Genomic DNA, 14,598 nt, shown 5'->3' with positions numbered 1-14,598 from the left:
TAGGTTTTGTGCTGTGTTCTTAAGTCTTGATTAGGAAAAGTGTCCTTTATTTTGTATTTTAGTTCTTTTCCTTAAGTTTTTTGGATAAAGGGATTAAAAAATGGGAAAAAAAATTTTGTTGTGCTGTTTTCATTTTCTGAGTTATATACTACCTCTGCATGCAGACTTTAACTGGAGTTGTAATACATATTTGCGTTATATAAAAATATATGAACTCGTTTTCACGTTGTTGGGGATGTACAGACTAATTAAATGATAAACATACAAGAGGTTTATAATTAACGGGATCTATTATTTCTTAAAAAAAATGTGCACAAGAGTGACGTCGCGGTTTTGAAGTGACGTCATTACGTTCAACTTCCGTTTCTCCGCCATTTTGTGAATGGACGCCGTTGCCATCGACATCCAGCAAAGAGGCTAAAATAAATGCGATTCTGAGACTATTCAACACGATTTACAGTCATTTCGGTTCGGTTATAACCTGAGACGTTTTCCTCAAGAAAACACGACGTAATAGCGCACATTTTCGCCGAGAATTGAACAAAGATGTCGGAGGAGCAGAATCTGGGCGAAGACTCGATGATGATGATGAAGATGGAGGATGATGATGGAGAGGGTTTAGGTGAAGAGCAGATGCCGGGCGCTGATGATGAGGGCGGACAGGGAGAGGCGGAAGGCTCCAAGATAGATGCCAGTAAAAACGAGGAGGATGAAGGGTGAGACTCGGCTCCTGTAACACCATGGAGACGGCAATAAATAAACTCGAATTTAGACATAATTTCCTTATTCTAATAGATTAGTTCAGGAATTTTTGTGACTCTTTAGAGTCTATTCGACTTATTCTAATGGGTTTCTTTCAAACAAGTACAAATTTAAGCTAATTTTCTGTGAATCAATACCTTAATTTTGCTTTATAGGCCAAAATTTAGGTGCAAACTGTGTACCTGACGTGAATATACATTTGTTATAGTATAATTGTGAATATTTATTAGTCGTGTGTGCGCATATTCATGAGGATGCAGCTGTTTATTTTTCTAAACACATTTGCCTTTCAAATACAAGATTGTCAAATGTCAAAAGCGTCTTTTAAAACGAGAAACTCTCAATAAATGGAATTGGTGCTATGTGTTTAGTGTGTTGTGTAGTTTTATCATGTTACATTGTATTATATTATTATTTATAAATATACATGGCTACTTGACAAAGTAAGACTTGAAACATAACGAAGTAGTAATTGTTTTTAACTAATATATGATTTCTGTAAATCACCTTAATATCCTCAGCCACTGTCTGTTCTCACATCAGTTGCTTTGTTTTTAGGAAAATGTTTGTTGGAGGGTTGAGTTGGGACACAACTAAGAAAGACTTGAAGGACTACTTCACCAAATTTGGAGAGGTTGTCGACTGCACCTTGAAACTGGATCCTTTGACAGGCCGGTCCAGAGGATTTGGCTTTGTTCTGTTTAAAGAAGCTGAGAGTGTAGAAAAGGTATCTTTGCAGATAGCATTTGTGTGTGTGTGTGTGTGTATTTATGTACTTTTTAGACTGATTAAATCATAATTTGATATCTGATCCTTGCCAAAGGTGATCACGCAAAAGGAGCACAAACTGAATGGAAAAGTGATTGACCCTAAGAAAGCAAAGGCTATGAAGTCCAAAGAGCCTGTGAAGAAGATATTTGTAGGAGGTCTTTCCCCAGATACTCCAGAAGAGAAGATTCGAGAGTACTTTGATGCCTATGGAGAGGTATGGAGAAAGTGTACATTTGATGGATGTTCATAATAAATATATATATTAGGATTTGCATTTCATCTTTATATTTTCCTTAGGTGGACTCCATTGAGCTGCCAATGGAGAATAAAACAAATAAAAGACGAGGGTTTTGTTTCATAACATTTAAAGAGGAGGAACCAGTAAAGAAAATTATGGAGAAGAAGTACCACAACATTGGTTTAAGTAAGGTAAAGTCTTAACAATCTTAATGCACATGATCTGGCCATTTGAAATTACGGTGTCTTAAATTATAAATGTTATATAGCTTCATTATTTCAAAGCAAAATGTCATTCAAATGTGTTTCCCTATAGTTATTGTATTATAGAGCCCCACACATGATAGGGGGGGTAAACAGATATTGTGGCCACGAATTAAGAATTTGTTCCCACAACCAAAAGTTAATTTGTGGCCATATTTTTTTTTTTTTTTTTTGATTATTATTGTGTCTCTCTTCCCCCCCCCAATATTAAAATGCTATTTTAAAAGTGCATTTTTTATTTATTTTACTAGAATAGGTTAACATGCTTTAATGTTCAAAAAACATTATTTTGCACATACTGTACATTATTGCAGCACCTCTGTTCCCAGTCTCTTTGAAACATGCTGATTTCTCCAAAGCCCTATTTTCAAAAAAAAAAAAGCCCTGAGTCCTCTGATTGGCCAGCTGACACAGTGCGTTGTGATTGGCCAAACACCTCAGGCGTGTGTCGGAAACGTAAAGGCCCTTACCTTAATCGTGTGCTTTAGCTTCCAAGGCTTCTAAAGCAATTATAAACATAGTTTATAATGTCGTCGGTTTTACCATATCAGTTATAGCCGGCATTGTACTCTCTCAGGTTTCAGGAAGCTGTTTTCCGTAAAATACGCTAACTTTTTTTTTCTTTTCTTTTGCATTTGGGGTGAAATGCTTTTGACAACCTTTGTGAGACTTATTGTGAATGTAATGGCTTTCTGTTAGTTATATGGAATCTGTGAATGTGTGTGCAGTGTGAGGTCAAGGTGGCCATGTCAAAGGAGCAGTACCAGCAGCAGCAGCAGTGGGGTGGAAGAGGAGGATACTCCTCCAGGTCCAGAGGGAGAGGAGGTGCGGCATGATACTTACATTCTCTCTCAATATCTAGCAGTCTATGTTGATCTCAAAAATAACCAAATAAGTAACACGCCACATTACCCCTTGTTAAAGTACTTCTGTAGTTGGTTGGAATAGAATCGGAAATTGAATTGGATGGATTTTAAATTGTTATGATAGGAAAAGGAATTTCCTGAATTTAAACTCAAACTGCCTTGAGAAACAGCAAAATAAATAAAAATAAATTTGGACTTAGTGATATGTTGGATACATTTTTTCTCAAGTGATTACACTAAACTAAGTACAATAGAGTGCAACAGCCCTGTTCTAGAAGTAAAAACTCCATTCATTTTCTCCACAGGGAAATTGATTTTGAACAATAACTTATAAATCTTTAAAGATGGATCTGTTGTTAGCCACGAGGTTGCTTTTGCTGAAGCCATCCACATTATTCATTTTAAAATAATTCTTTAACTGTGGAATTTGTGGTGGAAAAACTACATTACCCATGATGCTGTGCAGAAAATTCCACCAATCAGAGTCGAAACAAGCAAAGCGCCCCAAACAATTTCATTAGCTCCTCCCACTCTCTCTCTCTCTCTCTCTCTCTCTCTCTCTCTCTCTCTCTCTCTCTCTCTCTATATATATATATAGCTATGCAAAAAATTAAGAGACCACTTAACATTGATTTCTGAACTTGGAGTGGTCTCTTAATTTTTTCCATAGCTATATATATATATATATATATATATATATATATATATATTAAAAACGATGGAGATTATATTATATATATATATATATATATATATATATATATATATATATATATATATATATATATATATATATATATATATAATATAATCTCCATCGTTTTTAATTTGATTATGCTGTTCGCAGTGCTTCATGGGATTGTAGTTCTTTCCCTCAGTAAAGCCGTTAAGTACACAGTTTTGTACTATAGTCTTTTGGTCTGATTTTCAAATACATTTTTGCTTCAAATTAAATTTGTAATGTTGTGATTCTCCTCATAGCTGATTGGATTGGTTCATGGCTTATAATGCTTTAGCTTTTTAAAAATCCTTATGGGAGAAATGATGGTTCCAGCGCTGATGAAAAAGTGGGCGGGCACTAATGCACTCTATAACAAGGTCACAGAATGTACACCTCTTTCAGATAAGCCTATAAAAATAACATCAAATCTTTTTTATAACATGAAGTGTTCTTTTAGTATGATCCATAAATAATTCATTAAATAAGATTAATGAAAAAAGAGAAATGTGGCAACATTATCAGTATTTTTTGAAACCGGTTTGTAACCATTTTGACCAAATTTATTTCTATTTTAATTTTACGTTCTTGTAAATCAAAATGTGAATTTTGTGTTCTGCATTATGTTTGATACCCTAAATCCCATCCATCCATATTATTATTATACATTTTCAGTCGTCTGAGCCATTAATTGTGACATACATTTGGTGTCTGCTACAGGTCCCAATCAGAATTGGAACCAGGGATACGGAAACTACTGGAATCAAGGTTATGGAAATTACGGGAACTATGGCTACAACAATCAAGGCTATGGTGGATACGGGGGCTATGATTACTCGGGTTACAACAACTACTACGGATATGGTGACTACAGCAGTATGTAATACTGTTTGTGAACGCACAGATGAAAAAACTAAGGATATATTGTATCGTGGATTGTCGGTACTCTACCCGGACTATGACAATTGTGCACTAAATTATCTGAGCAGAATGCACATGCTTGTATGATATATGCCTTACGCTTTGAGAGAAAACTCTAGAACATTGCTGCAGTTGCTTTTTGTCTTACAGGGAAGGCTTGCTTGCACAAAGCTATATTGTACATATGTATTATAATAACTATGGTGCTAAATATAGAAAGGGATGTCTTAGCTTCAAAACACATTTGTCAAAGTGCCTTTGAATCCATTGGATAGTAACTGAACATGTAAATCTGTAGGCCATGCAAAAAACGACCACTGGACAGTGGTCGTTTTTAGAAGAAAATAAACAGTTTTCAAACATTCACCCATTTACTCCACAAATTTTTGTCTCTCACCATATTTTCAGAATACAGTATTTTCAATACAATTAACGTAAGTATCTCGCAAGTATCACAGAATTGGCTCTAAAACCAAAATGGCAATGTTTTCTATGTTGTGCCTTTCTCAGAAATCTTCTGGAGCGACCATACACCACCAACACGTTTAACCGTAGACATTTGCGTTGTTTCTGTTTTGTGCTCCCAACTCTAGATCAGCAGAGCGGCTACGGCAAATCCCCGAGGCGAGGCGGCCATCAAAACAGTTACAAGCCGTATTAACAGTTAAACTCCACCAGAAACGTGCAGGTATGTTGTTGCGTTGCTCACGGTGATGCATCTTTAGTTTTCTAAATCATAACGATTTGATCTTTTTGTAATGTACATTGTTTAATTTTTGTTTTTCTTTAAAGTTTCACAGCACCCTGAAGTGCTTTACAGTAGTGGTAACATAGAGACTTTTGGCAGTAATGTAACAGCTGGCTTTTGGCTGTTTCTTGCCATTTTGTAACTGTAAAAATTAACAGGTACAGTACTGCTAAATGGGTACCAGAAAATATGGAATTACAAGGAAAGAAAACCGAAGAATGTTGTCTCCTAACTCTGACATATACCTTGTTTGTACCTGCCAGCGGGGACTTCCTTGCAGGCCATGAGCTGACTTCCCGATTGTCTCAGGCCCGCTCAATGCGGACAGGGTACGAGAGGCGTACGCTCTCGAATGCTCCCATTTGGTATGGTCTTCCAACATCCTGTATACGAATTGTAAAAAAACAAAAAAAGCAACAGCAACTACAGCAACAAAAAAACAAACAAAAAAAAAAAAACATAAAAAGGACACCTCAAGCTTTTATCTTGTCTTTTGTTTTTGCTTTCCTCTTAAAACTTCTTGGGATTGGTTTTATGTAATGATATATTATAATTTAATGCCATTTTTTACAGGCACCATCAAGTAATGGTAAAATATGACGAGAGCCGGAATAAAATTAACTGTTCACTTTTTGAAGGAAACGGCTTTCTCTGGACTTTCCAGTGTTAATATGCACTTCTAATCTTACCTGTAATGCTTGCTTTTCTTTATTTGTAGCTCGTGTAGCTGTAATTTCCTGTAGTCCATGAGCTAAAAGCCGGTTTGTACTCGGACGCCGCTGCGCTGGAGAAGTGCTTTTTTATATTTGTATTGTGTGATTTTTCTACTGACAGCGGTGGAAAAAGCTTCACCTGTAAACAGTGTTAATTTCATCTAACAAATTCTCTTTTTTTAACCTTTTGAAATCGTGGAAAAGTCGTATTGTTCATGAGAACTTATGCTTGTAATGCTTTCCTTTTGTCTTTTAATTTCCATCAATTCAAGGTTTTGCATTAAATGTTATGAGCTCTATTGCACACGTTGTTAATTTCACAACTATTATTCTATTTCAAAGTCACGTCTTGTCTCCTTATTGAAATTATTAAAGAATTGGGATTCCTTTACATTTTATGAGTTTGTTTCTTTCTAAAGCATAATTAATATTTTCTTCTTTGTTTTTCAGATGGAAGGGCGAATTGAAAGTTCCCCAAGAGGAGAAAACGAGAGGGCGAGACATGTTAAATATGGAGTCGATCAACACGTTACTACACTTTGGTCGCCAGATCAAATCTGAAATTGCTTTCATGGACACATAAAAGTTTCAAGTGTTATTTCAATTGATAGTCATCCTGAATTTTTGTTTTTGCGTTTAATTTGTTCTAGAGCTTGTGAAGGTTTATAATCGTATTCCCTGCTGTGTAGCTCTTATACATTTCTGTGTTGAGTACAAGGAACCATAAAGAGCCCAAATCATTTAGAAACTATTTGTATACAGGATTATTAATTTATTGCTTACAAGTGCATACAGAGTGTAGGCCATTTAATATTCATTTCATATTGCAGTATTTTGCTACAGAGTCATGTAAACCATTGAAAAATACTATGAAATAAATTGTATGAAACTTAAGCCTGTTATTTCTTCAGAGATTAAAGTAATAGTTCACCCAAAAATGAAGATTGTCATCATTTACTTGCCTTCATGTCATTTCAAACCCATATGGCTTTGGTTTTTTTTTCCTTCAGTGGAACACAAAAGGTGAATCCTTGCTGCTGTTTTCAATGTAATAAAAGTGAAAGGGGCTGGAGTCCAGCTCTGAAACAACAAAGAAGCCTCATAAAAGTAGTCCGTATGACTTGTGTGTTATTCCAAGACCTCTGAAGCGATATTAAAAAAGGTACTTCAGGCACACGAGTAATGTAGACTATACTTTTATGTTGACCATTTTATTATTTAACAGCTCCCGTTCTCTTTCAGTATATTGAAAATGTAAATCTCTCTCTTTCATCATTATCTTTCCAGGAACCAAGTAATTTAACTTTTGCATCAAATATTTTTTATTATATATATATATATATATATATATATATATATATAATATTACAATAGAAGTACATGCCAATCAGTATTTCCTTTTATAGAACACATTAGTTGTGTCCCAAATGATGCATTATGTACTTATGCACTATGTATTCAACCATATATTTTGTAATCTGAGTCTGATAGCCCCTCCCCCTCCACAACATAATTAAAGCTGTGACAGTTGAGTGCATGAAGTGTCCAACACGTCACATTTCTTCGGTTAATTAAATGCATCATCTGGGTATTTAAAGTGCGCTTATTCTATTTGGAATTTTCAGTGTGAACAACACAATCAGGCTATTTATACTACAAAACGGCATAGAATAGTGCATAAGTATGTGAATTGGGATGCAGCTAATATGTATATAGGTCATATATCTGACAAACACATTCACAGATACATTGTAGGAGTTTGAATTTAAACTTAAAGATGTCAAAAACCTCCAAACTAAACCCAGTCCAGAACATGTACTTTGTCTAGGTATAAAATCAGTGTCATGAGTACAAAGTGGTTTCACAGTAGTTAAATCATGCAGACACATTCCAGGAATCATATGAGTCATTGTCATATAACATATTACAACATTTAAGCTATTCTGAAGACTTGAAGGTCTACTGAAGGTATGCAGTTTATTAAATATTTTATTATTATTTTAACTAAATGTAATTGAAAAAGTTTTTGATGTCCTTGGGATGAACATATCAAGCACAGAGGTTACTCTCAAAGTAAATAAATCCTAAAACATTTCCAGTTACGATGGCTTATCCTGTATTTAGTCTCATAATATTATTATAATACCTTAAAAACAATGCATATCTATAGAATCCCAGACACATTCGTCCCAGATTTATATAAAATATCATATGAAATGTCATTATAACAAAAACAGGAATTTATCTATACATAAATCCAAGCAGTTACATAGTTACTTATCCAGGTTATAGTAGTAAAAAAAAAAAACTTAATTAATGTGTATGCCTGTAGGAATACAAATTATTGAAATGCATCTTTTTTTTTTGCTATGAAACTGTTTGTATTTATGTGGGAATCACGTTCGTAGCTAACAAAATGATTAACACGATGATGGCAAGCACTACCACACCAATTATAATCATCATCTTGGTGTTTCTCCACCACATCTTTCTGGCAACACGCGTGGACGTCTTTTGAAAAGAGTCAGCCTAGGCAAGGACAGATGAGAAACAATTATAATTTACAAAAGAAAGATATTTTGTGACTGGTTTGATCAACTGGCATAATGTTTAATTCACTTATGTTCTTCTGAGGTCTTATAAAAGATCACCATTACCAAGAAATGTTATATATTGTTATAATTCTAGCCTTGATGGGTCTCAAAGGCTTTACCGTAGCTTGTAGATCATCTGTTTTGCCGATCAGGTCGTCTAACCTTTCTCCTCTCTCCAGAACTTTGTTAATGTTGTCTTTGAGAATCACTTTAACATCATTGACTTGATCCTGAACTTCACTGAGTTTGCTAGGCGCTGGTGGTTCGGTGTTGTAGTCAGCCTACATTATTAAGAGAAAACAGTATTAAGAGTTAACAGCTGGGCCCAGCATAACAATACTCTCAAGTGTACGACAGGTTCAGAAATGAACCCAGGCCAAAACTGCCCCAGGTGTTCCACTCTTAAAGAAAATGTATATAGAAGCTTAAAGGGTTCCGTCAGGCGCTTCATATGTAGAACCTTTCAGGGGTTCCCATGATTTTATTAATTGTGTTTTCATTTTTACTAAATTTTATGAATTAAACAGCTTGTATACTTTATCACTAGAAAAAATTGAAATAATAGGTTAAACATGAAAGTATTATGCAGTCATTTAAGACATTTCTCCTTTTTTTTTTTTTTTGGTGTTAGTTTTTCTCAATTGCTTTGGCTCACTTCTCAAATTAGACTTTTTTTCTCTCAAAACAATAAGTTCAGATCTCTGAACAATTAGTTTCTTGTTCACATCAGATTTTAATTTCTAATTGATTTACAATTAATTGAGAAAACATGGTTGTTTTTTGGTTGTTGTTGTTGTTTGTTCAATTGCTAACAAGCATTGTTCAATACTGAAGCCACACTTTCAAAACTCTTTATACAGTCTGCACTACCAACATGAATCTTGGCCAAACAGTTAATCTCGCCTCCAAAACTCACTCAGTCCAACAAAACACTTCATATATGTCTCAAAATAAGTTTGTTCCACCAACACTGCCAATTATTATCATTCACAAAGCTACATTGTGTAATAGGCTATTGAAGTCACAGCTGAGCCTTTCTGTGTGGAGTTTGTATGTTCTCTCTGTGCTGGCATTGATTTTCTTTGGGTGCTCCAGTTTATCCCACAATCTAGAGACATGCAGAACTGGAGACTGTAAGTGGTGTGAATATGAATATGAATGTGTGTCGTCTCTGTGATGGACTGGCTATCTGTCCAGGGTGTTTTCCTGCCCACGAAAGGCTTTGGAAAATTTGTAAAATAGATGGATGGATGTATAGTACTGGGCTCTAGTCCTCCCTCTCTCTGCCACTCTTCTTTCCCCACCGATGTGTCTTTCCTTGATCCAAGCTTCCAAACAAAATCATTCAGAAGCCATTTTACTAAAAGATGACTGAAAAAATTACTTCTGTAATAGAGACTAAAAATAGGACACCTGAGAAGACTTTAAGCTGAAATTGCAATTAGTTATTTTTGGAATAAATATTATTTACAGTTTTTTTTTTTTACAATCACTAGGACACATTTCTCAATAAGCTCACTTTTTCAAAACTCTTCACACAGTTATCCTAACCAACTTTCATCGTGGCACAGGAGTTAATTTCACATTCAAAATGCACTAAATCTACCAAAACACTTCATTCATGCCTCAAATCAACTCATTCTTCCAGAACACTAGCAAAGGTTTCACCTGACAAACACACTTTGTCAGTCATAAAAAACTGACCTAAAAAACACATCAGGTAGCATTATACAATGTTTTCTTTTGTAAAATTTCTTAACAAAACAAGAATAACACTCTCTATTGTTTATAATTCACTGCAGTTTATGTTACATGATGTTTACATAACAGTACAAAATTATTCCAAAGTTTTCCCCTTTGAATGGATGATAATGAAATTGAAAGACTTAGGCTTGTGTATGTTTGATAGTACATAGTATATAGTTGCTTTGATAGTATTTGATTTAGATTCAGAATATATTTCATTACAATATTACTGTAGAAATGTAGCATATTTCTGTCTTACTCAGATTTGTATTATGTAATTGTTTTGAACTTAAGTTGAAGTTTTGAAACAGTATGTAAGCATGTGCAAAACTGGCCTGTAGGTACACTGAGTTTTGCCGTTTATTGTGTCAAAGTGAGAAAAGAATGAATGTAATTTGAAAGATGTAGTCATTGAATGCATTTTGTGCCAAAGCAATGATTAATGATCCACAGTTTAGCCCACATAGATTTATGTTGTGCTCACTGTGTGAAGAGTTTTGAAATAGTATTGAGAAATGGGTCCTAGCGATTGTTAAAAACTGTAATTTCATTGTAAATATTCTGCTAAGATTTTATATTTCAATATAATTAGGGCCCGAGCACTGATGGTGTGAGGACCCTATTGTAATTGCTCAGTCAATTCTTCTTCTTCTCCAAAATTAATCGCATTTTTGATGGCCTAAACATGCTCAACAACTCATGAAGCTGTGCACATGTGTCAGAAGTGGTGAAAATTTACGTCTGATTTGGGTTTCAGAATTAGGTGTGGCAATAGCAATAGCGCCACCTACAAAATTTCAATTAAGCGCCCTTTGCGTTACGTTTCACGTAGAGGTATGAAATTCGGAGGACACGTAACTGCCCAATGCCTACAAAATCTGGTGCAAAATCTGTAAACCCAACAGGAAGTGAGATATTTTGAATTTTCTCGTTTTTGCCATTTCCAGAAGTGTATTTTAACGAACTCCTGGAGATTTAATCAGATCAACATCATATTTGGTCAGTCTAATCTTAAGGCCTTAGCCATGTTAACTTGCGAAGATCTAGAGTTTTCACTGAAGGGTGTGTCCGTGGCGGCCTGACAAAGTCTGATGTTTCACCATGAAAGAGGAAGCTGTTGTAACTCAGGCATACTGTACAGTGTCAAATCTGCCCCAAACTTCACATGTTTGAGAAGAGTCCTGACCTAAAGACATCTAATGCCAATATTCAGTTAGTCATAGCGCCACCTGATGGCGACAGGAAACGGCATGCTTGCACTGTAATTCACTCCCAGAAACACATTTGTATATGCCATGAAGTACCAAACATGCTAGAAACACATTAAATCATGCAACACTTGGCTAAGTGCTAATGTATGCGATAAACGCCATGAAACAGGAAGTTGTTGTAACTCAGGCATACAATGTTCGATCTGCTCCAAACCTCACATGTTTGATAATAGTCCTGGTCAGAAGACATCTAAATGGCAATATTCAGTTACAGTCAAAGCGCCACCTGCTGGCAGCAGGAACAGTGGTGCATCAAAATAACTTTGCCATATTTCTCCTCTATTTATCCACTTAAATTGCCCACTGTTCACAGTTTTCCTAAGGCCACCAGGTGGCGGTGAGCCCAGGTGCGGGGGGCCCTTTCATCGCTGCTTGCAGCTTTACTAAAGAATTGCACAGAGTTTACCATCATTCCAATTTGAATGTGCAGTTTTGAAAGCAGTGTGTTAACATTGGAAAAATGTGCTGAAAATATATTGTTTGGCATATGTTTAAGTATGAATGACAAAAAAGCAAATAAATAAATAAAAACCACGAAATTTGTATAACAAATATTTCATGGTGAAAAAACATCTAAACATTTTGAGAAGTGTGGCTCACATGATGACAAAAACACTTTTTATTTTGGTGCCATTGGCCAATTTACTGACACAATAACTAGGTTTTGAAGCATGAATTAAATGTTTTGGGTGAGTTACTATGTTTTGCAGATATGCAATAGAGTTCTGAAGTTCCAGCAAACGGTTGTGACAACTGAGCTTACAGTTTAGAGAATGTTAAGAGACTGTTTCGACTGTGCCAAAGTGATTGAGGAAAACTGTAAGGGTTCTTTAAAACTGAGTCAAGGACCCTAGGGATCCATTTTGCCAAATAAGATATTCCTGGATCAACATCTTTTGTTGATCCTGAAACAAGATTCCTATCCGAAAACATTGTTCCTATCACTACACCTAACCCTAACCCTAACGTATCCCTAAAGTCAGAGGGAAATGATAAGTGAATAACACTGATGTAGAAACACCTAACCCTGGTTGTAAGCCTAAACTTGAGATAAACTGTAAACTTGTCCCTCAAATCTGATTGGTTGATTGGATTGTTGTTCCAGGATCAGTAAGGTTGTTGGTCCAGGAACATGTTGCAGTTGCAGAATTATTGGTTAAAATAATTAATTTATCATGAAATATGTAAAAACATCACGGTAAAAACAAAACAAATAACAACAACAACACTACAGTATTTAAAAATGTCAAATCTGAAAACATGGTCTGGAAGCATTTGATCATAGAAACAGTGCCTGATAAATAATGATTATGAAATATTACATCCAGGGATAATTTCATCCAATTGGTTCATTTTCCATGCTAATTTGAGTAACTGGATCTTGTTATCCTGAAAATTTCATGATCTAATCAGAACATTGTTTGCCCGTTTCCAGAAAACTCTACATTGAGAGCAAAGCAACAGTGATTCTGAGCAGTTTTATATATATATTTGCTCATATTGATAGTGAGAGCATTGTAATCAGTTATCTCAGATGTAATGTGTGAAATGTGAATTGCATTTGTTATTCTGAACAGGTGATTTTAGTTCAGTGAACAAATGAACTTGCAATTGGGAAAAATGTGCATTTTGATTGTCAGATTTGAGTTCTGGAGTTTTGAAAAATGGCAAGGTTTCGATATTAATAAAAACGTAATATATATAGCCCGAAAAGCAAAGCAATTTGAATGTTGGTTTGACAAAGCCTTGTTTGAAAGAGAGACATATGATAGATAGATAGATAGATAGATAGATAGATAGATAGATAGATAGATAGATAGATAGATAGATAGATAGATAGAGCTAGTAGTATAACAGTGCAAATCATTTCAAACAAAATGATTATTTTGATAAACATTAGTTACCATGATACTGAAAGTAGTAATATTAATAGAAAGTAATACAACAATTTGAATTAGACAGAATATCATTTTTAACTTTTCTGTTCCATCTAGGATTTCCTTCATGGTCGCCACTGACTTCCTTACTGACAATTGTATTCAGTCCAAAGATCGTCATATAATAATAATGTCGTCATATTCTGTCCACTATAAAACACTTAAATATTCAATTTCATGGGTTAATCTTCTTTGAAGTCATACTTGTTTGTACTTAATATCCCGTGGAACACACACATCATCTCAACAGGTTGGTCAAACCCTTGAACAAATAACCATTTAAATAAACATTTAACTAACAAACAGCCGAGGCTTTCTAGTGTACTTACCATTCTGGTACTTTTGTGAAACTTCCTCAAATGTCAACTGTAACTGCCGAGGGTTTTCAAAAGTTCAAACTAAAACTGCAAGCATAGCTTAAAGGGTATGACTTCTAGAGGAAACTTCTCATTCCCGTGAGCTACAACACAAGTACAAAAGAACAGGATGAAACATTACAGAACTCATTTGCAAACAGAGCTTCCCCTCCCAGACAGATTGCACATTAACCAGCAGCCCAAGCACGACACTTCCTCCTGGCTCCTCCTCACGCTGGCCCAGCCCACCATCTGCTGTGAGCCTCTGCTTATATACACTAGACTGCGCAAAGAACAGCTCTTTCTGATCAGGTTTGTTTACAAAAGTAGTGCAGAGTTTGGTATGGCTGGTTTTGATAAGCATGTGTTTTGGAAAGAAGGTATTAGACCTGCTGTTTGTTAGTTCTTTAGATCTATCTGAGAATCTCATCTTTTTAAAAATTTATTATAAATTCAGAATTGCATCATTTTATGACTTTTCTGGAGAATATAATGAGCTGCATGAAAATATCAGTAACACTTTAGTATAGGGGGCATTTATTCACTATTAACAGCATCTTTTCCCTCAATAAACTCCTAATTTACTGCTTATTAATAGTTAGTTAGGTAGTAGTTAAGTTTAGGTATTTGGTAGGATTTAGAATGTAGAATATGGTCATGGAGAATAAGGCATTAATATGTGCTTGCTAATTAC

At 35.1% G+C, this 14,598-nt stretch overlaps 2 protein-coding genes across 13 annotated transcripts; one reads left to right on the top strand and one right to left on the bottom strand.

The window, feature by feature from the left end:
- The first annotated feature begins 367 nt into the window (after positions 1-367).
- hnrnpd (heterogeneous nuclear ribonucleoprotein D) lies at positions 368-7,362 on the top strand. 12 transcript variants are annotated; one of them, XR_010896223.1, is made up of 9 exons: positions 368-716; positions 1,321-1,489; positions 1,586-1,747; positions 1,831-1,962; positions 2,763-2,859; positions 4,339-4,494; positions 5,133-5,227; positions 5,551-5,652; positions 6,451-7,362. XR_010896223.1 is itself a non-coding variant. In XM_067398359.1 (8 exons), exons 1-7 carry the CDS (start codon positions 547-549, stop codon positions 5,198-5,200), a joined length of 942 nt encoding a protein of 313 aa, XP_067254460.1. In that variant the 5' UTR covers positions 368-546; the 3' UTR covers positions 5,201-5,227; positions 6,451-7,362. The 12 variants fall into 12 exon arrangements, 7 of the variants coding, with proteins under 7 accessions (XP_067254460.1, XP_067254459.1, XP_067254458.1 ...); XR_010896222.1 differs by adding an exon at positions 5,332-5,445 and having other exon boundaries at positions 5,551-7,362; XR_010896221.1 differs by having other exon boundaries at positions 5,133-5,445.
- si:ch73-234b20.5 (uncharacterized protein LOC449923 homolog) lies at positions 7,316-14,084 on the bottom strand. The gene is made up of 3 exons (XM_067398367.1): positions 13,878-14,084; positions 8,714-8,875; positions 7,316-8,529 (listed from the first exon to the last, which is right to left on the bottom strand). Exons 1-3 carry the CDS (start codon positions 13,878-13,880, stop codon positions 8,386-8,388), a joined length of 309 nt encoding a protein of 102 aa, XP_067254468.1. The 5' UTR covers positions 13,881-14,084; the 3' UTR covers positions 7,316-8,385.
- Between the last annotated feature and the right edge of the window lie 514 nt (positions 14,085-14,598).

This window comes from Chanodichthys erythropterus, chromosome 10 (genome assembly GCF_024489055.1).
Source record: "Chanodichthys erythropterus isolate Z2021 chromosome 10, ASM2448905v1, whole genome shotgun sequence".
NCBI classification, from domain to species: domain Eukaryota; kingdom Metazoa; phylum Chordata; class Actinopteri; order Cypriniformes; family Xenocyprididae; genus Chanodichthys; species Chanodichthys erythropterus.
The sequence above is the reverse complement of the archived record's forward strand: the minus strand, read 5'-3'. Positions and strand labels throughout refer to the sequence as shown.

Bases quoted from the DNA above. Each gene is read 5' to 3' on its own strand.
- si:ch73-234b20.5 (XM_067398367.1), bottom strand. The intron at 8,530-8,713 runs GTAAAGCCTTTG...GTCCTTGCCTAG, and splicing joins CAGATGATCTACAAGCTACG to GCTGACTCTTTTCAAAAGAC.
- hnrnpd (XM_067398356.1), top strand. From the start codon at position 547: ATGTCGGAGGAGCAGAATCTGGGCGAAGACTCGATGATGATGATGAAG. The intron at 1,490-1,585 runs GTATCTTTGCAG...TCCTTGCCAAAG, and splicing joins AAGCTGAGAGTGTAGAAAAG to GTGATCACGCAAAAGGAGCA. The intron at 4,495-5,132 runs GTATGTAATACT...TCCCAACTCTAG, and splicing joins CGGATATGGTGACTACAGCA to ATCAGCAGAGCGGCTACGGC.